General features: G+C 36.7%; 1 protein-coding gene across 1 annotated transcript; it reads left to right on the top strand.

Moving 5' to 3' along the window:
• The first annotated feature begins 886 nt into the window (after window positions 1–886).
• Window positions 887–21,050, top strand: ADAMDEC1 (ADAM like decysin 1). Its single transcript, XM_066253250.1, has 14 exons — window positions 887–1,016; window positions 3,366–3,484; window positions 4,372–4,445; window positions 5,183–5,261; window positions 7,895–7,971; window positions 9,506–9,692; window positions 9,927–9,989; window positions 10,704–10,775; window positions 11,074–11,243; window positions 11,607–11,688; window positions 12,389–12,519; window positions 13,320–13,497; window positions 17,915–18,000; window positions 20,511–21,050. The coding sequence occupies exons 1-14, from the start codon at window positions 929–931 to the stop codon at window positions 20,515–20,517; spliced, it is 1,413 nt and encodes a 470-aa protein (XP_066109347.1). The 5' UTR covers window positions 887–928; the 3' UTR covers window positions 20,518–21,050.
• The last annotated feature ends 1,494 nt before the right edge of the window (window positions 21,051–22,544 follow it).

Here is a 22,544-nt window from a genome sequence, read left to right as displayed (position 1 = left end):
ATAGAGGGTGGCGGAGGACAATCTGACTTTGGGCGAGGGGTACACAACATAATTTAATGACAAAATAACCTAGACATGTTTTCTTTGAATATATGTACCCTGATTTATTAATGTCATCCCATTACCATTAATAAAAATTTATTAAAAAATAAAAAAATAAAAAATAATAATAAAATTGAAGGAGAATGTGTATGACTATGAAAATATATTATTTTGTCATCAGAAAAATATTGTCATTTTTCTACAGTAGAACTCATAGTGCAATTCAAATATATTTCATATGTTGTATAATTTGTTTGAGGCCAACACTTTCAAGAGTATGACATTAGCACATATCTTTGCATGTGTCTATGTGCATGCATGTGTGTTACTGTACATGAATTTTATAAGAAGCTTGAGGCAGCTATTGTTATTGTCATCTCGTTTTCCTAAAAATGGAGACTGAGGGGCAGAGAGATTACACTATGCCAGCTTGTAAGATCTTGCCTGTTACTTGTTCTATGCATTTTGTGCACTCTGTGCCAGTTTCCAAAAATATGTATGTATATATATACTGATATATATCATATATTCTAAATTTGTAGATCGACTTCTGTAAAGTTACTGAGGAGCAAGAGTGATGCTTCAGTTTGATGATTATGAAAATATGTACATGGATACCAAAGGCTCAGTTGGTACTTTCCCACTGCTATGGGAGCACTAGGACAAGCTGTCCAGAAGTGGTTCCTTACAGGCTATAACCACAGACATAAACACATCTCATCAGTGAGCAATATTCTCATGATCTTGAAACTGCAGTTTCTTGGCAATTTCTCAAAACCACTAGAAAACACACCCCAATCTCACAAATAAGGTTTGAGGTTTATTTTTTATTTTTAAACTTGCAAAGAGAAATGGGAGAGATAAATAGCTGGGAGACTACATCTTCATGCTGTGTAGGACTTTTCTGCTTCCTGAAGTCGCCAACATGTCCTTGGTCCTGTTTTCTGTCCTCTGGCTCATTGTACAACCTGAAGGTAAGCACTAATATATTGACATTTTTTGCAAAAGTCAAATTATTTAATGCATTTTTAAAGTACTCTTAAGAAAATGATATGCTCATCTGACTCAAAGGTCACTACTGTTTGCATTTTGATAGATTTACTCAATATCAACTGTGCTCATTGTCAAGGTATGATTGGCACCATAATTTGATTAGAATGTCTCTTAAATTTTATCTCTCATTCAGTAATCCTACAAGTCCTATCATTATGTTTTCTAAAACACACAGCCCCATATAACAGCAGAAAATTAACTTCCAGACCAGAATTCAAGAATTTCCTAACCATCTTCAATCTTATATTGAGTAACATTGATATTTCTTTCTCTCAAGACACAATTTATTCAAATGCTGCACTAGGGTAGATAACAAGGTAGAATCTTAAATAAAATTAAAGTTTTTAGACATAATTTCCATTATTAAACAGAATTAAAAATTAATTGATCAATTAGTACTAGAATTGGAACTAGATATTAATAAAATTCACTCTAATTTCAATTTCACAGCTCTTTTCACTAATGAGATTCATATTTTCTTTCAAAAAGACATTTTAGTAATTTTTTTTATAAATCTCCTCTTTTTGTATTTAACAAATTCTTCTTAGGGTGGCATCACACCAGGACTTTAGGACTTGACTAAAAGAGATTTTATGATTTACTGCTTCCTTTCAGATTGTCCACATCAGCAAGGTATAGACTTGCTTGGTGTCCCTAAGGTTACACTGACTGTCACACTGAGTGAGAATCTGTCTTTAAGCACAGGCACTTATCTATGAAAATAGGAACATGTTTGTATCAATGGTGGAACAAGTAAAGAGTGGATAAAAGTGCCTGTCAACTTCCTAGTCTGGTGTTAAATAATTTTACATATTTTATGCTATTCAATTTTTACACTTACTTCATTTTAGGTATGCAAACTGATAGAAAGTAGAGTGATTTTTACAAAGTCATTTAGCTAGCACTTAAGAGCACATATTTCAGCTCCTATATCAGTTCTCTTCCTATTGCGTGCAAGCAAAATGGAAAATTGTCTATGTAATGTAATTCTAAGTGAATGAAGAGAAACACTTAATCTATATACAATTTCTATTCTGGCTCTCTGATGTTTTAAAATTGTTTCAGCAGAGAATAACAAAAAATTAATTTCCTGTGAAATCTAAAGACTTGAAGGCAAATGTTAATGAGATAAAGAAAATAATAGTTTATTGTTGCACTAAAAAAATAAAATAACTTGTTAGTAAAGTCTTTCTGAAGAATAAAGAATTATCTATCTCTGAAATATTTGATTTTTGGAGGGGATAGTTCAAGGTGTTACACCACAGAGAGCAAAAATCATTAAAAAAAAAAACAACCAGAGATCTCTGAGAACATTAGGAGATAAATCTCACAATTTTGTAGAGGACGATAGAGGAAGAAGAAACTGGATTACCACGGGCAGAATCCCTGGCTCCCATAGCTTTGTTCTCATCCAAAACTTGCCTTTTCTGGGCATGGTGGCCCAGGGTTTACATGTCTTGAGAGATCATCTAAAGAATTGTTTCCCCTGACCTGTAGTGGGCAGTGGATAAAGCGTTGACCTATAACGCTAAGGTTGCCGTTTTGAAACCTTAGGCTTGCCTGGTCAAGGCACATATAGGAGCTGATGCTTCCTGCTCCCCCTCCTCCCTTATCTCTTTCTCCTTTTTCTAAAATGAATAAATAAAATCTTTTTTTAAAAAAAGAGCCCTGGCCGGTTGGCTCAGTGGTAGAGCGTCGGCCTGGCATGCAGAAGTCCTGGGTTCGATTCCCGGCCAGGGCACACAGGAGAAGCGCCCATCTGCTTCTCCATCCCTCCCCCTCCCCTTCCCCTCTCGCAGCTGAGGCTCCATTGGAGCAAAGATGGCCTGGGCGCTGGGGATGGCTCCTTGGCCTCTGCCCCAGGCACTAGAGTGGCTCTGGTCGAGACAGAGCGACGCCCCAGAGGGGCAGAGCATCGCCCCCTGGTAGGCAGAACGTTGCCCCTGGTGGGCGTGCCAGGTGGATCCCAGTCGGGCGCATGCGGGAGTCTGTCTGTCTCTCCCCATTTCCAGCTTCAGAAAAATACAAAAAAAAAAAAAAAAAAGGAATAGTTTCACCATCATTATGTATTTCCAGAATTGGAGTGGGCAGTGGGCAGCAAAAGAAAAATTCTTTGTTATCAAAGTGCAGGTAGAAGGAGAAACTTGTTTTTAATGTTCACTTTCTCAACAGGAATTCAGTCTTTCATTCCATTTTAGCAAACTAACCAACCAAAACCAAAACAAAATTCTTTCAATATTTTTATATCACTATTATCTCTCTTTCTCTAGCAATAGCCATAAGGCAAACACCTGAGTTTGAACTCTATGAAGTAGTTCGTCCTAAAAAACTACACATTTTACACAGAAGAGAGACGCAGAACAATCAGACAGAAACGCATGGTAAAGAGGTAAGCACTGTAGATGACTGTGGCACTTCCCAATCACCTTAAAAGACAATGAACAGCCTTTGTACTAATAGAAGTGATGTCACAGTAAACATCTAATGGTTTAATCTTGAAGCCCATGTATATATATTGCCCCTTTGTCCAGGCAAGAACATAGGATTTCTCAGAATGCTTTTACAATTAAGCAACAAAAAGGGAGTTAACTGCCTCACTGGGTCAGAAAGAATAAAGCTGCTTAGGCATTTCTCCAAGTTCCTGGAAGAAAAAATAAATAAAAGGAGCCCCAGGAAAGGCATGCCATTTTGAATATGTTCCTTGCCAAGATCCTCAAAGTCATGTCTTCCCCCTACTCTCAACTGCTTCCTCCACTGAACTGACTTTTTCTTGGCTATTTTGCCTGTAATGGAGAACTCAACATTATTTCATTAACTAACAGACTTTAAAAAATTATTAAGGATATTATCTCTTTAACTGTTACATTGTTGCAAATATTTTCCTCATTTTATAATATTTTACTTTATTTAATTCTTAGTAGGTTTTGGTTGATTTTCTTTACCATATTTGGTTTGATTTTAATGTAATAAAAATATGTGCCTTATTGTTAAGCCATTATTGATCTTTTAGGATACACAAGACTGTATACTTTTCATAAGGCAAATGATTAGAGTTAGTTTAATCTGTATTATTATCAAGTTATTGTACATTTTAGAAATCCATCTAAGTATACAATTTTTATGTTGAATTTTACATAGTATGACAGCATAAGAGGGCTGCTTTTATCTTACATGCATTTGCAATTACCCTTCTATTAATATGTATCATTATATAATGTTTATTTTAGCTAGACTCAGAAATATAAATTGATATTATTATATTATTAAATTTTTAAGGAAGGATATGAACCTGAACTTCAGTATCAGATTATGTTAAATGGAGAAGTCATTCTCTGCCTACAAAAAACCAAGTAAGTTGCACTTTCTGAAAGTTTAATCACTGGATTGCATTAAGAGAATGTGGAGAAATAAACCTCAGGACTCTAGTATGATACGAGATAAAGGACGTGGAGTGTATTGAGTTTAGATGTTTCAGCTCTGTTTGTGCTAATGTTATCTCAGGGGCCAATGCTGTCCTAGGAAGTCACGTGGCAAGTGTGAAACAAAGAGGTGCACAAGGAAACGACTTCCTTGATGCTTCTTGGAATTCACTGAAATGAGTTTCTACCCCAATTTACTCAAACCTTAGTGGGACTTTCCTTGACTTTTATAAGAACATATGTCCAAGGCTCATTCAGGGCACTCAGCCCTGAGACAGAACCCAGGGATGGGGCACCACCGAGCTCTTCAGCAGTCAGCAAAACCCTTTCAGAATGCAGTGGGCTTGTGTGCCTATTTGTGACCCAGCACCCTTCAGAGACCCCGTGAAGGATGTGTCTTTTGTCCAAGGACCCCCAAATAGCCCACCTTGAGCACAAAGAACCTGCAGTTCAAAGGTGGCAGAGGGCACGTCGGCCTCAGCTCTGACAGGTGGAGCTAGGCTTTGATCTGCTTTAGCAGGACCCTAATACTGGAAAAAGATCAATGGGTTGGAATGCCAACTCTTTCTCGTGGGAGATGTTCTTATTCTTTTAGTGCTGGAGGAGTATCAGGGATATCAGCCTCTGTTACCCCAGTGAGGGTGCCATGGAATCTCTGCTCTCCGTAGGCTTCTGCTGGAGCCAAACTACTCTGAAACCTACTACTCCCCTCGCGGAGTGGAGACCACCACAGTTCCTGGGAACACGGTAGGTTCTGAGGGCCTTCTGGGACCTTCTTGGGACCTGCAATTTATGGTACAATATATATATATATATTGATATATATATTAATGTAGAAATAAAAACCTTTAATCCAATATACAAACAAGGAAGTCTCTGATACAAAGTCACTTAGGGGGGACAGGCTTAGTCTTACAACTAAGCCTTAGAGTATAATGACCCTGCCTGCTTACAGCTCACCCCCCACACCCAATGAAAACCACAAGCAAGCAAACATATACATCATACCCACAAACCCACCCAACCAACATTCCACCCCTTTTGCTTACTTCACAATCTAAAGCACAGGTATTCCTGCACAAGGAAATTAGGCACATTACACAAATTACAACAACATGACAAATTATACAATTTCAACAATTACAAAGGTACATTTCACCAGTCTCTGAGCACATTGCCAAAAGTGCAAAATGTCCTCGGACTTCTTTCTAGCCATAGGAAAAGTTTCCCGGGGCAGGGGAGTGCTTCCAGCAAAGCCGCCCCCACCCCCATCAGGGTATTTCACATTGTCCAAAATCCATAAGTCCATCCAACAAAGGAGCCAGTGCTCACTCCGATCATAGTCCAGGAAATCAGTCCATGCATGTGAGGCCTCAGCCAACCCCCTCATCCCTGCCATTTTGGCAAGTCTTACACTGTCCCAAAGAGGAGCATGTGGCAATGGCAGTCAGCATTTCCATCTCTGCTCCGGAAAGCATGATGGCGTCCCAAAGCCACCTATGAAAGAAAGCACCCCTATGTCCCAAAACTGCAGACCTACCAGGGGCATAGTAAGAACTTCTTGCTGCTGGGATCTCATCTTCTGGAGACTGCGGATCTTAACTCCAGATATGGTAAAAAATGTATAAGTCCAACAATAGCTTTAAAAGCTTTGAAGAACTTCAAAGCAAGGTGTTTATCTATCCAATGAGGTAACTGATGAAAAAAATCATAACGTTTTTAAAAGGTAGGAGGACTAGAAAGCTTCCAACTGTTGCATTTTTTGAAGCAATCAAAAGTCTACTTTTCTCCTAGACCACCTATCAATAGGTTAGAAATATTCTCCTTTATCATTACTTGAAATATTATGACACTATGTATTATTTTCTGAAGATACATGCATTTATCCTAAGGTGAGCCATGGAATAGCAAATATTTAATTAATATAATTTTATATCTGGTGAAACCTCCACATTACAAATAATGCTAAATCCAAGATGTCAGACATAGAAAATCAAGGCCAAAGGAAGATCATCCTTTGCATCTTAAACATGTATGTCTCTAAAAAAAAACACAACAATTCAGATAAGACTTCTGACACAAAGTAGCTGTTTATTTCCTACTCACATGAATACTTTCATGTCCTGAATATCTGGATTTTTGCTAATATTGACCTCCAAGGAAAGTATCTGATAAATTAACTCATGCTCAAGTGTGGTGGCTAATACTTTAATGTGCCATTTCCAAGTCTTCTGTGAGAAGATGTTTATGATAACGAAGTTTCTTCCAAAGGGGGGAAAATTCAGGTGGAATGTCAGATCCTGAAACAAGTCAGTTTATTTTGAACAGGCAGTTATTCATTAGCTTTTTAGATTATTCTGCATAAGTGATACCCTATTTTGCTGGTATGGGTCACCAACAACATCTGACTCTTTGTCTTTTTTAATTTTTATTAAGTGAGAGGCGGAGAGGCAGAGAGACAGACTCCCGCATGCGCCCCACCAAGGATTCACCCAGCAATCCCACTAGGGGTTGATGCTCTGCCCATCTGAGGTTGTTGCTCTGTTGCTCAGAACTGAGCTATTTCAGCACCTGAGATGAGGCCAAGGAGCCATCCTCAGCACCCGGATCCAAACTTCTTAAATCATTTGAGCCATGGCTATGGGAGGGGAAGAGTAAAAGAAAGAGAAAGAAAGAGAAAAAGAGAGAGAGAAAGAGGGTAGGGTGAAGAAGCAGATGGATGCTTCTCCTGTGTCCCCTGGTGGAAATCGCCCCCAGGACATCCACACGCTGGGCTGATGCTCTACTGCTTAGCCGACTGGCCAGGGCCAATGAGTCTCTAGTTTTAAAGAAATTATCTGGGGTTTTGATTATGGTAAAGAAATTCCACGAACACACCAATTAATATGACAAGTGAGACCAAGTAATATTAGGGAGTCAGGAGGGGTAGTATGCCCTCTTGAAGCTCTAGAATCTAAAAGAACGTGTAACCCATTTTTGATATGATATGCACAAGATTTTAAGGACTCAGCAAAAGAGAGCCAAACTCTCACAAGTTGCCCCTCGCCTTTGACTATTGGGGAGTCCTGTGTTCCCTGGGAGCTGGCTACTTCTTAGATGCAGCACCAGCTTTCTCCATGAGCCTGCTTGGAGTCAACCTCCCTGGACTTTGGTGCCACTTAGTACCAGAAAGACAGCCAGTCATTCAATATGGAGAGTTTCCAGGGTCACTGGTGGAGCACTGCAGAAAGCCTCTGAGGTTCTCACTGTTTTCTTTCTGGGAACTGGTGTGGTTACAGTCACTACTCAAAGATCTTTCTTACATATTCATAACAGCTTCTACCACAACTGTGATACATTTATGCTTATAGTTATTTTTTTTCCTTTTACTCCAACCTTAGGAACACTGCTACTATAAAGGATACATCCTGAATGATAAGGATTCTACTGCCAGCATTAATACTTGTAATGGGTTGAGGTGAGAACTACTCCCCCAAATACTAAACATCAAGCATCATTTTACTACACAGAATGAATCTTCCTGGACTCTATGTCTTATTCAATCTTGGCTAAGTTTTCTCCATCTACAAAATGCTAAATATATGTGGTTAAAGTAAAGAATAAGATGCCATCCTTGCAACCATTTTACAATCTACGAATCTAGAAGTTAGTCATCGCAATATTTAAACAAGATGCTATACTCTGGGCCTTGATGATACCTGGCTCCATTTCTCCATCTATCTATTCTACCCCCAAAAAATTCTGTTTAATTTTCTTAAAAATTCTAACTTTCAATCGTCATAGTAAAACATACTTCTAAAAAGATTGTGTGTGACCTGACCAGGTGGTGGTGCAGTGGATAGAGCATTGGACTGAAACGCAGAGTGCCCTGGTTCAAAACCCCGAGATCATCAGCCTGAGCACAGGCTCACCAGCTTGAGTTCAGGGTTGCTGGCTTGAGCATGGGATCATAAACATGACCCCATGGTCACTGGCTTGAGCCTGAGGCCGCTGGCTTGAGCAAGGGGTCACTCGCTCTGCTGTAGCCTCCCAGTCAAAGCACATGTGAGAAAGCAATCAATGAACAACTAGAGTCACAACAAAGAATTGATGTTTCTCATCTCTCTCCCTTCCTGTCTCTCTCTATCTGTCCCTCTCTCTGACTCTTCTTCTGTCTCTGTCAAGAAAAAAAAATGTGTATGTGTGTTTGTGTGTATGGTATTTCTCTTTAAAAAGGTAATGCTTATTAATTAGGAAAATTTTGAAAAGTATGAAAAAACACGAATAAAACCTCATGAAATTTTCCCTCTGTGTGATCACTATTATTAAGGTTTTGTCATGTTTGCAACCTTTTATGCATGGAGACAAATATATCTTTTATGTCATTGAAATATGGAATAAAATACACATAATTGTTCTGGCATTTTCATACTACATGAAATCAAAAACCTTTTTTCTTTATTATAAGATACCTTTATAGATTAAAATTTTGAACAGCTAAGTAAGCTTTTTAATATTTTGTTATATGAATTCAACTTTATATTTCTGAATTAATTTCATGAGTATAAGTGGAATTCTTTAAACTATTCATTCCAGACTGTTCCTCTGACTAACCTGCTCGTCATTCTTTCTCTTCTCTGGGGTTCTTGGTATCTACATACTCTTTTACTTCATTCTCTGTTACACTTCTAAGACCTGTCAAGAAATAATTGCTAAATGTATAAATAAACTATGGACAAATTTTACTGAGCTCATGATGTAAATTTCAAATGACGTGGGATAGCTTCATTTTAGTAATTCTTGTTCACAATTTTCTATGTAAATAATGCAAGCTCTGTCTTAGTATTGACAAAGACTGATTATCACTTAAATTAACAAACGTTAGCCTAGAGCCTATGAATAAATACTGTATATGTGAGTTTGGGATGGAGAAAGAGATGTCAGGCCATTCTGGTCAGTACATATGACTTTGTGGCAGAGAATTCCTAAATTTGTGTCTCTATGTCTCACAGGGGATACTTCACACATCATGGTCAGACATATATGATTAAGCCTCTTAAAAACACAGACCAAGAAGAACATTCTGTCTTCACATATAACCAGGAGGAGCCAGACCCAACTAATCACACCTGTGGTGTAAAAAATGTTGGCAGAAAACATGGCCTCACTCGAACCTCTAGGTCACTCAATAGCCCCAAGGCAAGTGTGGCTTTCCTGGGTCATCAATTATGTCACTTGTCTCAGCAACAATATATACTAGATTGTTGTGCTCATCAATGACTGGTATAGGGAAAGCCTAAAATTTATTTTCTTATTCATCAATTTAATTTCCTCTGAAGAAAAAGAATACATCTCTTTGTAAGCTTTTCAAACTCTTAGGATAAAGTTAATTGTTAACAATATTTTTTGTTTTTTATTTAATTCTTTTTAAAGAAAGAAGAATTTCTTCGGGCTAAGAAATACATTGGTCTCTTTTTGGTGCTGGATAATGCCTTTGTGAGTATGCAATATGTTGCTTCTTGTCAAGTTAAGTCAACTTTTAAGTTTTATTATCAGCGAACACAAGCAACAGACTCTTCTGGCTGAAGACACAGAGACTGTCCTGCTGTTCTGTCCCTTCCCCCTGTCTTGCAGTTTCCACTCGGCAACCCCCTTGAATATCCATCAGCTGCCAAAAGCTCAGATACTAGAAATATATTTAATACCAGGTAGCTCGAGATCAACCACTATAATAAAAAACAAAAATAAATAAAAAACAAAAATGAATGGGTTATTGAAATATTTTCCGATTCTCACTATGTTACATAAATATGAAATAGAATCAAAACTACATATGCTTTACAGGTTATATTTATATATACAAAAATACTAAAATCAGTGCTTCTAACTAGCAAATACTATTTTATAATCAAATTTTAATAATATTGAATTGGTTTAAACCATTTAAATCATTAATTTGATTTATCCAACATAAAAATAAAAAAACTAAAATTTTATAGGTGTGCCTAAGTTTTCTCTTACCCCCCCCAAAAAAATCTTACATTTGAAATACAATTTGTTGAAACACAGAATCTTATATAAGGTAGAAATGAAATAGACATTTATTTACATTAAAATATATAATTATTCTTACACTATGAAGTCCTATACTCTGTTAGCTTTCTCATCGTAGTGTGAAGATGTGTTCATAGTTGCATTTGTACTTTGCAGTATAACATGTATGAGGGGAATCTCACGTTGATAAGAAGTTTTGTGTTTGATGTGATGAACCTACTCAATGTGGTAAGATATTTTTCCTGTAAACATGTGTTTGTACATTAAAACCTGGGGCTTTCCTATGGCTTCACCAAATAAGAAGTTGGAGGGTCACAAGTGGTTTAAGGTCAGCAGTTTTGAGAAATTTAGCAGATACAGGTAAATATCAAGGTAAAATCACATATATTGTAGCAAAGTTAACTTCTAGAATTTCTATTTTCAAAATGGGATACATTTATTTTATTGATCATTTGTGGTCTGGAAAATGTCTAAAACAATAAAGAAATCTCAAATATTTATATGAAGAAAATAAATTTTTTCACAGATTTATAACACCATAGATGTTCAAGTGGCCTTGGTAGGTATGGAAATCTGGTCTGACAGTGATAAGATAAAGGTGTCATCTGACACTGCAGTCACCTTTGACAACTTTCTGAAATGGCATCGTTCTAACCTGGGGAAGATGAAGACCCATGACCATGCTCAGCTACTAAGGTAAGCACACACTGGCCAGGGCCAGGTGTAGATAGGCAGAGTGAATAGTTATCCCATAGGTTTCTTGGCAGTGATTACTGCTTCGATATATATACCCAATCAGTTGTCAGAGAACTGTAAATTCTACCATGAGCAATTCACTTGTGAGATTACTGAAGACCTGACTCAGATCACTACCATGGGTTCTTGGATGCAGGATAACCATCTAAGGTCATTATAATGCTATGGAATAGCATAAGCTGTTCTGGGGCCTAGTTAATATAAAAAGGGTAGGGCAACAAGGGAAATCTAAAGCATAATTGGTGAAAAGTTAATAGTTTCAAAGACTCAAATTGTGACAATGTACCTATAACTTTCACACAGTGGAATTGGCTTCAACAGTCGACGTGTAGGAATGGCAGCCACCAAGTCCTTGTGCTCCCCATCTTCTGTTGCTGTTATTGAGGTTTGTAAACATATAGTAAAGCTCCCTGGGTTTTATATTCTCTCTGAAGACCAGCATAATGCCTTTTATAGAGTTAGTACAATGAATATTAGCTGACTCAATAAATAAAAGTAGAAATAAAACTACTGGTAGACCATTACACTAAAGATTCCTTGAATTATGGAATATAAAATTTCCTTACAGTGGCTGTCCCAGAGGCTTAACTTCAGTTGTTGTTAGGGAGTAAGAGCAGGAAGATTGGGAGACAAAGGGAATCCAGGTGCCCTCTGTGGCCTGAGCCAACTTCAGATTCGTCATTCCCAGTATCAATGACCAGAGAGGTCAGAAAAAGTGCACCTTGGTGTGATGTGGTCAAGCATCACCAAAGTCAACGGTTTTCTGAGGCCTTCGAGTACATAGTATGGTATCTGTTAGTACTTCTTATGAAGAATTATATTTATCTTAATACAATAATGGCTTACTAAAAAATTATTAGTTCAGTAAAAATTTATTAGGTATTGACTTAATGGTTGATTCACAGGGGCCAATCATTACAAATGTTTATTCAACACTTTACATACAATAAACCGATGACAGTGAAAGGAACTTAATGACTAATAATTTTCATTTGTCAAAGTATTAATTTACTACCAAACATTGGCAAAAATTAAGAATTAACTGAATCTTAAAAAGAAGTAATAGATGTTTCTATTTTTTGAAGGCTAAGAAAAAGAGTAACATGGCTCTTGTAGGAGTGATGTCACATGAGTTGGGTCATGTCCTTGGTATGCCCGATGTTCCATATAATACCAAGTGTCCCTCCGGGAGTTGTGTGATGAATCAATATCTGAGGTAAGAACTGGTCACCTTACAGGAAAAAGTATATATATTTTTTAAATCTTAAAGAATTCATGTGTAGTCTCCATAGTTGGGTGGGCATTTTTTACCAAAGTCTGCATATCTCATTAATTCACCTTCCAGTGATGAGAGGTTTTACCAGCTAGTAGAGTTCATTATTTAAGATTTCCAGATATACTAAGATAGAGCATAAGTATAGTGATGGTGTTATTTTAATTTAAAATAATTTTAACTTTAAATAATATATTTCCTAAAAAATATGTATCTAATTAATATGTTGACAACTATCCTCCTTGCCAGTCAATCAATTCATTTTCCTGTTATTATTGTTTACCTTCTGATGCCAGACACTTGCAATGACTTGGAAAAAAAATGAACAAAAGTAGGTCTTGAAGTGCTCAGAAAGAGGAAGAGAAAGGTGTCCACAGAACCTCTGAGTCTGCAATCACTGCCTTTCACTAGGATTACTGTTTCCATTGACCTCTCAACCCCCAGTGGCTAAATGAGTCATAGATAATACATGGTGAAGCGCATCACCCTGCCCATAGGGCAGCACTGAGTCCAGGCAGTAATTTGAACTCTTCCAGTTCTACAGCAGGGTGTCTAGGAAAGCAGTTTTCCAACCAGCGCAGTACACATGCTCTGTTGCCCTCCACACATAACAGAGTGCAGGCCTAAACAGATACTAACTTTAGAATTTCCATTAAACCAGGTAATATTTCCAGGCAAGTCAGATTCTCATCTTCGTGTATCACAGTGCATGATTGCATTGCTGATTTTTCTTCTGGTTACAGTTCAAAATTCCCAAAGGATTTCAGTATATCTTGCCGCTCACATTTTGAAAAATACATTTTATCTCAAAAACCAAAGTGCCTACTGCAAGCACCGGCTCCTAGAAATATAATAACAAAACCAGTGTGTGGGAACCAGCTTCTGGAAGTCGGAGAAGAATGTGATTGTGGCTCTCTTCAGGTACAAAAATATCCAAAAACTTGTTATAGAGTGATTGCAATATAACTGGGTTTTGTTTTTTTTTTTACTTTTTCTTTTTCTAAAAAAAAGGAAGTGAGGATTTTTGAAAATTCTTTCTAAAGACAAGCTTGGCATCATAGTAAAAACAGACTTGCACTTATGTTTTCAGTACTGATTTTTAGGCACCTTTAGAAGGGCATTTCAAAAGCCCGGATATAGTTATGACATGATTGTATGAAGTTCAATGTAAAAAAGTACCGTACATCATTAACTACAATATGTCAGTCATAAGCTTTCCAAAATATATTAGTCAGAAATCTTATGTCACATAAAGTTGCAGTTGATCATTTGTTGAACAATCACAATTAAGATCTCAAGTACTCTTCTAGAGTTGGCTTTCTCTCATCCAGCCAATTTCTAAACCAGGCAGTAAATAAAACTGAGAGAAAAAGGTAAAAGAACATAAACTTGTAGAAAATGGGTTATTAACATTAAGAATCTAAGATAACTACAAGTCTGCTAATATTTATAAAATATGATGCCTTCACATTATCAACAGTGTAGAATGTCTCTGATAGAATGTTCAGTAGCAGTCCCATATTAAGTTTCTAAAAGGGAGCATTCTGTTTTCTTCATAACCTTTTACTTTTAAGACTAAAACAGTGAGTTAATATTTGAAGACATTTTCTATGTGTCAGTCTACAAAATGCACTTATATATACATCATCTCTTTTATTACTCACAACAAACCTATAAAATAAGTTTTGCTATGATCCCAAATTAGAGAAGAAGCAATGAGACTCAGGAAAGCTTAGTTCCCTTGGAACTACTAAGTTCCCTTGGAACTTGAGATGGCTCCATTGCTTTTAGAGGCTCTGTTCAAAAGGGGAAGACACAAACTCTCTCTGGGCTTCAGTTCATTTATTCAGCAATTTTAAGCTGTTGAAGTATATTAGAAGATTACATGGTGCAACTTAATTATTTATAAAGAATATGGCAAGCCTGACCAGGTGGTGGCGCAGTCGGTAGAGTGTTGATCTGGGATGCGGAGTACCCAGGTTTGAGACCCCAAGATTTTTAGCTTGAGTGCGGGCTCATCTGGTTTGAGCAAGGCTTGCCAGCTTGAGCCGAAGGTTGCTGAGCAAAGGGACACTCACTCTGCTGGAGCCCCTTCCCCACTGCGGTCAAGGCACATATGAGAAAGCAATCAATGAACAACTAAAGTGCCACAATGAAGAATTGATGCTTCTCATCTCTCTCCCTTCCTGTCTGTCCCTATCTGTCCCTCTCACTGTCTCTCTCATGGTCTCTGTCAAAAACAAACAAAAAAAACCCCCAGAATATGGCAAATATTTTAATATTTATAATGAGATAATAAAATTTTTTAAATGATTTAATATTTTAAAAATAAGTTAGATTCGAGTTTGCCTACACTGCCATATGGTTTTCAGGTAGAAATGATTAATGTTGTTCATAATCCTGGCTACTTCTAATTTTTGCAGGCAGATGGCATGCATCCTATATATATTTTCATAGTATCCTCTAGCAGGGAATCCAGTTTCCCATGATTGGATGTGCCATTTGATTTTTTTATGTGCATATTTGAGTAATTTCTAGGTTTTAAAAGTAATCACTCTATATGTCTAAATATCATAACACAAGCATCATGCTATCTTAGTGTAACTATACAATGCATTTTAATATCTTTAATAGTAACTCTCTTCATTTATATATATGCATATATATGTGCAGAATTTCCATAGCAATTATTTAATGTTTATTTTCCCATATAACCTGGTATTTTTTTGTCAGTTTGTCCACAAATACAAATGAGTTTCAGATTTAAATACATTAAATTCATATTTCACTCTGAAGGCCAATGGCATTTTTACAATATTAAATATTGTCTTAAAAGACAATTTGCCTTGAAATTTTCTCAGGGAAGTTATATAGAATTTTTCATGTAATTCTGGCATATTTTGACGGTTTATTCTGAAGTAATTTTTATTTTTTGCTATTAGAATATGTATTTTCTTTTTTATTTTAAATTCTAATTTATTATTATTATTATTATTATTATTATTTTCTTAGCAAAAGAGACAGAGAGAAAGACAGAGAGAGGGGCAAATAGGGACATACAAGAAGGAAGGAAGAGAAATGAGAAGCATCAATTCTTTGTTGCGGCTCCTTAGTTGTTCATTCATTGCTTTCTCATATGTGCCTTGATGGGGGGGGGGTTGTCTACAGCTGAGCCAGTGATCCCTTGCTCAAACCAGTGACTTTGGGCTCAAGCCAGCGACCATGGGGTCATGTCCATAATCCCATGCTCAAGCCAACGATCCCGCGCTCAAATTGGTGAGCCAGTGCTCAAGCTGGTTACCTCAGGGTTTAAAACATGGGTCGTCTGTATCCCAATCTGATGCTCTATCCACTGTACCACCACTTGGTCAGGCTTATTATTACCTTTTATGTGATCTGATTATTTTAAACAGTTCTCTTAGTGATTCACCCAATATGTTTATAGTTGATCCTGTTTTATTCCAGGTCAAGAATTTTATCACATACAAATAATGAAAATGTGATTTATACTATCTAATTATTATACTTTCATATCTTTTTCTTGTTTCATAACATTAATTTCCATAAAAAACATAAACTATAACCTGACCAGGTGGTGGTACAGTGGATAGAGCGTTGGCCTGGGACGCAGATGACCCAGGTCGGAAACCCTGAGGTCACTGGCTTGAGCATGGGTTCACAGACATGACCCCATGGATGCTGGTTTGAGCCCATAGGTCGCTGGCTTGAGCAGGGGTCACTAGCTCAGCTGAAGCCCCCCACCCCCAATCACGGCACATATGAGAATGCAATCAATGAACAATTAAGGAGCTGCAATGAAGAATTGATGCTTCTCATCTCTCTCCTTTCTGTCTGTCTCTACCTGGCCCTCTCTCTGTCTCTGTCTCTAGCTCTCTCTCTTGCTAACCAAAAGAAAATGAAACAACAAAAAACATAAACTATAACTAATCCTTGTCTTATTCTTTATATAAAATTTTATTGGATATATTTTTTACTATTTATCAGATAGATTTTCTTCATCATGATGATACATAATGCTTTTCATAGTTTACTTATGTAAGCCTAAATAATTCAATAATGGCAACTGAAATATTATCAACTAATTTTGCTATTGCAATAATAGTTGTTTCTTCCCTCAGTCTCTTAATGTGATGAATTATAATACTTTATTCTGTACAGTTGAGACATTTTTGTATTTGGTGAAAAAAAACCCTCTTCATAGTTGTAATGGAGAGTTATTATACTAATAAAATGGTGTTTTATTAATATTTTATTCAAGATTTTGCATAAATGAGAATAGTATGTGTGTGCATGTGTGTGTGTATTCATTACCAGTTCTCATTATTAGAATTATACAATCTTGGTAAAACAAATTGAATTTTTAAAAAACTTTTTTTCGGCCCTGGTGAGTGGCCTCAGTGGATAGAATGTCTGCCCAGTGTATGGATGTCCAGGGTTCATCCCTGGTCAGGGCACATAGGAGAAGCAACTGTCTGCTTCTCTCTCTCTCTCTTCTTCTTCTCTCTCTCTCTCTTCTTTTCCCACAGCCAGTGACTTGAATGTCAAGCCCAGTGCTGAGGATAAAAATAGCTCAGATGATTCGAGCATCGGCCCCAGGCAGGAGGGTTACCCAATGGATCCTAGTTGGGGAATATGTGGGAAACTGCCTCTCTATCTCCCTTTTCTTACTTAAAAGAAAAATAAATTTTATCTTTAGTTTGTCTGATATATATATATATATGTATATATATATAATTTTATTTTATTTTATTTTTTTGATGAGAGGAGGGGAAATTGTGAGGCATACTCCTACTTGCGCCTTATCAGTACTGAGCTATTTTAAGTGCCTGAGGCCGATGGGTTTCAACCAAGATATCTTCAGCGTGCAGGGCCAGGCTTGAACCAATCAAGCCACTAGCTGCAGGAGAGGAAGAGGGAAAGAATGGGGAGATGGAGGGAGAGAAGCAGATGGTTCTTTTTCCTGTGTGCCCCACTGGGGATCAAACCTGGAATGTCTGCACACAAGGCTAATGTTCTATTCACTGAGCCACCAGCCAGGCCAGAGATATTCCTTTTTGAAGTTTTATATTAATTTACACAGTATAATCTAGGACAAATTTATTTGGGGTGATTCTTGGATAATTCAAATTTTATCTCTTTAAGAGGTAGTTTTCATTACTCTTAATTCTTTATTATTATTCATTTTTCTTGGCCACGTCCTTTGTACCTGGTATAGCAGAATAATTTAGTTTAAAAAGTGAAAGTTTATTGCCAACCTGTGCCAGAATTCTATAGGGAAAATTGCTGACCTTGCTCTCCCCGTGTGTGTGCTTTAAAGGAGTGTGCCAACACCTGCTGCGAGGCCACCACCTGCAAACTGAAACCTGATGCTGACTGCAGAGAAGAGACTCTGAAACACAGGATGTAAGACCTTTATTGTCTTTGTTCTCAATGTCTTCTCATTTTTATTTCATATTTGAGAAAGGTGTGACACTGAGTTGAGTTCTATAATACATCAAAACACAATTTATTTTACATTTAAAAAAATGACTCAGTTTCAGAAAGAACCATCATTGTGAATGTATGTTAGGTATTGATGAACTTAATGTTAGCTAAGATAAGTTTGTTTTACTTTATTTTATTTTATTTTTAATTAAATTTATTGTGGTGAAATTGGTTAATAAGATCATATAAGTTTTGAGTGTACATTTATATGATACATAATCTGTATCTTGCATTGTGTGCCCACCACGTGAAATCAAATAATCTTCCATTACCGTTTATTTTGCCCCCTTTACTCTTCAATAACCTCACCCATTCTCTCTAGTAACCACTCTTGTCTGTGTCTATGAGTTTGTTTTATATCTCACATATGAGTGAAATCATATGGTTCTTAGCTTTTTCTGATTTACTTATTTCACTCAGTATAATGTTCTCAAGGTCCATCTTAGGTGTCGTAAATGTCACTATGTCATCATTTCTTATGGCTGAGTACTATTCTATTGTATATATGTACCACATCTCCTTTATCCAGCCCTCTATCGAGGGACACTTTGGTTGGCTTCATGTTTTGGCCACTGTGAATAGTGCTGCGATGAACGTAGGGGTGCATATATCTTTACAAAAAAATGTTTTTTTTAGTTTTTTTTGGATAGACACCCATAAGAGGTATATATGGATCATATGATAACTATTGAAAAGTCTTTTTTTTCCCTTTGGTGGCTTAAAATAATTTATTCTGTCACAGTTTGAGAGGTTAGAAGTCTGATCTCAAGGTGTGGATGGAGCAGTGTGCTCACAAAAGGCTCTACAGGAAAATCCTTCCTGCCTCTTTCCTTCCTTGCCTTGGGCTGTGTCACTCCACTGTCTGCTTCTATGGTCAGATTACCTTTTCCTCTTCTCTTTTATTTCTTATAATAACACTCATCATTGTATTTAGGACCCACCCAAATAATCCAAGAAGATCTCATCTCAGAATCCTTAACTTAATTACATCTACAAAGACACTGTATCCAATAAGGTTACATTCACAGGTTCTGGGCATTAAGGGATATGTGTATCTTTTTTTAGAGACCACCATTCAGTCCTCTTTAAATAATTCTGAAATTCTCACAATTACACTCTGAAAACATACATTGTTATCTTAAAAATAACTTCAAAAAGTTTTAAGACACCCAGGGTTCTACTTCCTACCATTTAAATAATCCCTGATTGATGAGCAAATTTTATTCTTGGTTAAGTGCTGCTGGTTGTAATTTGCAAGGTAGTCAGGAAATCAGTAACCTTTAAGAACACATTAAAAATTTGATGATTTTATTCTTGTTTTAAAATTTTGTTTTAGTTTTTATTAAAGTATAGTTGACATACAATAGTATGAGTTTCAGATGTGCAACATAGTGATTCAGTGTTCATATACTTGACAATGTGATCACCACAATAAGTCTAGTTTGTCATTCTACATAGTTATTGTGATATTGTTGATTATCGTCCCTGTGTTGTACATTATGTCCTGTGACTTATAACTGGAAGTTTGTACATTTCATTCTCCTTTCATCAAACAAAACAAAATGGAAACAGACTCATAAATATAGACACAAACTGATGGCTTCCAGAGAGAAGGAGGATGGGGAAATGGGTGGAAAAGATTTTATTCCTCTTAAAGCATCTCAGAAAACTATAATCCACAAATTATTTTTGTGTTTTATGCAATCTTATATGAGTTGGGCAAGGGAACCCAATTGTTCTGAATATGGTATTTTATTTTCAGTGAAAAAAATAGTCTCTAAATCTTAAAGTGGTAATAATAACAACAAAATCATAAAGGGGGAAAAGACTCAGGATAAATTATAGGGGGGAAGTTATTCCTACCCTTCTTTCCTGTATCTTTTCTGAAACTGAACCTAGATAGAGATTATAAGAATAATCAACAGTCCTCATCAACTATTACTTTTTCAGAAAGAAACTGGCAAGGTCATAGGCAAGGAGTGTCACTCCCTTAGTTACAAGGTGCCATTTACCATGGCTTACTGAAATCCTTCTGGGAACCAGTCTGCAAGGAATTCTGAAAATTGTGTCCATCTCCTAATTCTGTCACAGAGACTGGAGCATAGCATCTCAAAAAATATCCATTCAACACTTTAGGGGCTTGGAATGATAGGTGGGCATGCCCCATGATTGCCAGATTGGCAATTTAGTAATATGGAAAGAAAATTGAATGTGGACTCAGGAACCTTCAATTCTTTTCTTAGTCACACCCAAAATGGACTTTAAGCCAAGTTATGTAGTTTTCTCATCTGTAAAACGGTGCAAATGATATTGTGTCTCAGAAGGGTTGATAGTATTATTTAAATGCTATAAATGTTTATTACCATGATCGCATAATATTTTATAATTTATGCTAATCATGGCTTCCAAACTTTTTATCTTTAAATCAGTGAGTGAATCAAAAGAAGATCTCCTTCACTATGATGCTACCTGCCAGGGCAAGAATCAAGAAATCTAAACACACCAGGATTCCTGTATCTTTTCACCTGTGCATCCATATATAGTTTGCTTTCCATTAGTCATTATCCTTCCTATATTTGCACCTGTCCAGCTAACAGGTAAAGAGATGTACTTAGGGAATTTGCCTGCTTTCTATGACTTGATCTTTATTGCATTTTCAAGGGTCATGAAGCTGTTGCTTAGCTCTGCTTTTTGAAAAACAAAAGAAATTAGCTTTTGACCAAAACACCTTAAAATGCACTGCTATAATATTCAGAGTCAAGCCAGAATTGTAAAAGCACAGGTAACAGGTTAATTCCACTTTCACTTTATTTTATAGCCTGTGAAAAAAATAACACCTGAGTGGATGAACAAAATCTTTGGCTCATGTGTCCTTTACTACTAGTCTTCTTTCACTTGCTTTACTCTTAGGAGTATGCTATTTTAATATATCGTGTCAGGATTAATTAAATATAAGCATTTTTATTTTATCATGTGTAATCCTCTCGCCATCACAGATCATGTTTATTTTGTTTATATTTTTATTCAGCCATCAAGGAATACAGTACTTTATTCATCTATTGATTTAATAGACCATCATGTCAATGAACAAAAACACAACATTTTGAGCCTTTTCTGTGTGGCCATTTTCTAAAATGAGTATTTTCAAGTTTTGTTGGAGGTTTGTGTAAGATGCTAAAACCTCGTTTAATTAGACCTTCGCCCTCTGCTCATTTAACAGCACTGCCACAGGTAGCCAGAAATCGTCGTGTGTCCCATAGTTATTGAATGCTTACAATGAAACAACTTAAGGCCAGTCACAAAAGAGGACTAGACTTTCATCTGAGGTTTCTTACTCTAAATACTGTTAAACAATTACTCAAAAAATTACTAAAATTTCCACTGATGCCTGCGCCGGAGGACAGGGAATTAGACATACTTGTAGAGACTGGGCTTTGAAAGAAACAACTTTTCACTCAGTCTTAACTGCTGTCCCCCTTCACTGCGTCACTGTCATTGGTGGGTTTGGCATGACCAGTGCCACAGCTGAAGCTGTGTGTCCAAAGTCACCAATATCCAAGCCACAGCATGGCTTAACTCCTCTGTCCACCGGTCAACTACATACTTCCAGCCAATTCCTCCAAGGAAGAAAAGTTTCTGTAGGCACATTCCTCCCTCCTCCCTCAAGACTCCCTGTAGTAAAACTGCCTGAGTGGCATGGATTGTAGCCAGTGGTTTACAGAGGACAGCTAGTACTGGCTGGATATGGCAATTGTTAAATTCTCAAGAATATCATTGCATAAATTCATAATTAAATACATTATATTAAAATTTTATTCAGAGAAATAGACAATGTATATATCTTTCTTTATATATATCTTTATATATATATATATCTTTATATATATATATAAAGAAAGAGAGAGAGGTTGAATATGAAAAATTGGCTCATGTGATGATGAACATTGAGAAGTCCCACAATCTAACATCTGCAAACTGGAGACCCAGGAGAGTCCGTCCAAAGGCAGGAGATGAATGGGTATTCTAGCTCAAGCAGGCAGGCTGGAAGAAAACAGGGTGGCTTTCTCTTTCCTCTTCCGGTGCTTCTCCACAGGCCCTCGCCTTCACCAGGTGCCATAAGGCAGAATGGGGGCATGTGAGTGATGGGATGTACATAGGATCTATTACATGAAGAAGGGATTTAGTCTACTGGCTACTAGACACTGGCCTAAGTCCTTGTCTTATTTAATATTCATCACACTGACTTTAGTAATTTTTTCATTTTGCAAATGATAATATTAGCATTCAGAAAGGGACAACCAATGTCACTCAGTCAATAAATGGATGACTGGAGTTTAACCCAGGGTAGTACACTGAGGTTTTAGGACTTAAAATTTATTATTTCTTATATATTTTAGAAACTAAAAAAAAAAATTAACAGCTAAAAATCATAATAAGAAAATTTCCACATATTTAAATAGTAG

This window comes from Saccopteryx bilineata, chromosome 1, assembly GCF_036850765.1.
Source record: "Saccopteryx bilineata isolate mSacBil1 chromosome 1, mSacBil1_pri_phased_curated, whole genome shotgun sequence".
NCBI classification, from domain to species: Eukaryota; Metazoa; Chordata; class Mammalia; order Chiroptera; family Emballonuridae; genus Saccopteryx; species Saccopteryx bilineata.
The sequence above is the reverse complement of the archived record's forward strand: the minus strand, read 5'-3'. Positions and strand labels throughout refer to the sequence as shown.

Coding starts and splice junctions, on each gene's coding strand:
- ADAMDEC1 (XM_066253250.1), top strand. CDS start 929: ATGCTGTGTAGGACTTTTCTGCTTCCTGAAGTCGCCAACATGTCCTTG. Junction 1,017..3,365: donor GCTCATTGTACAACCTGAAG/GTAAGCACTAAT, acceptor CTCTTTCTCTAG/CAATAGCCATAAGGCAAACA. Junction 9,693..9,926: donor GGTCACTCAATAGCCCCAAG/GCAAGTGTGGCT, acceptor TTCTTTTTAAAG/AAAGAAGAATTTCTTCGGGC.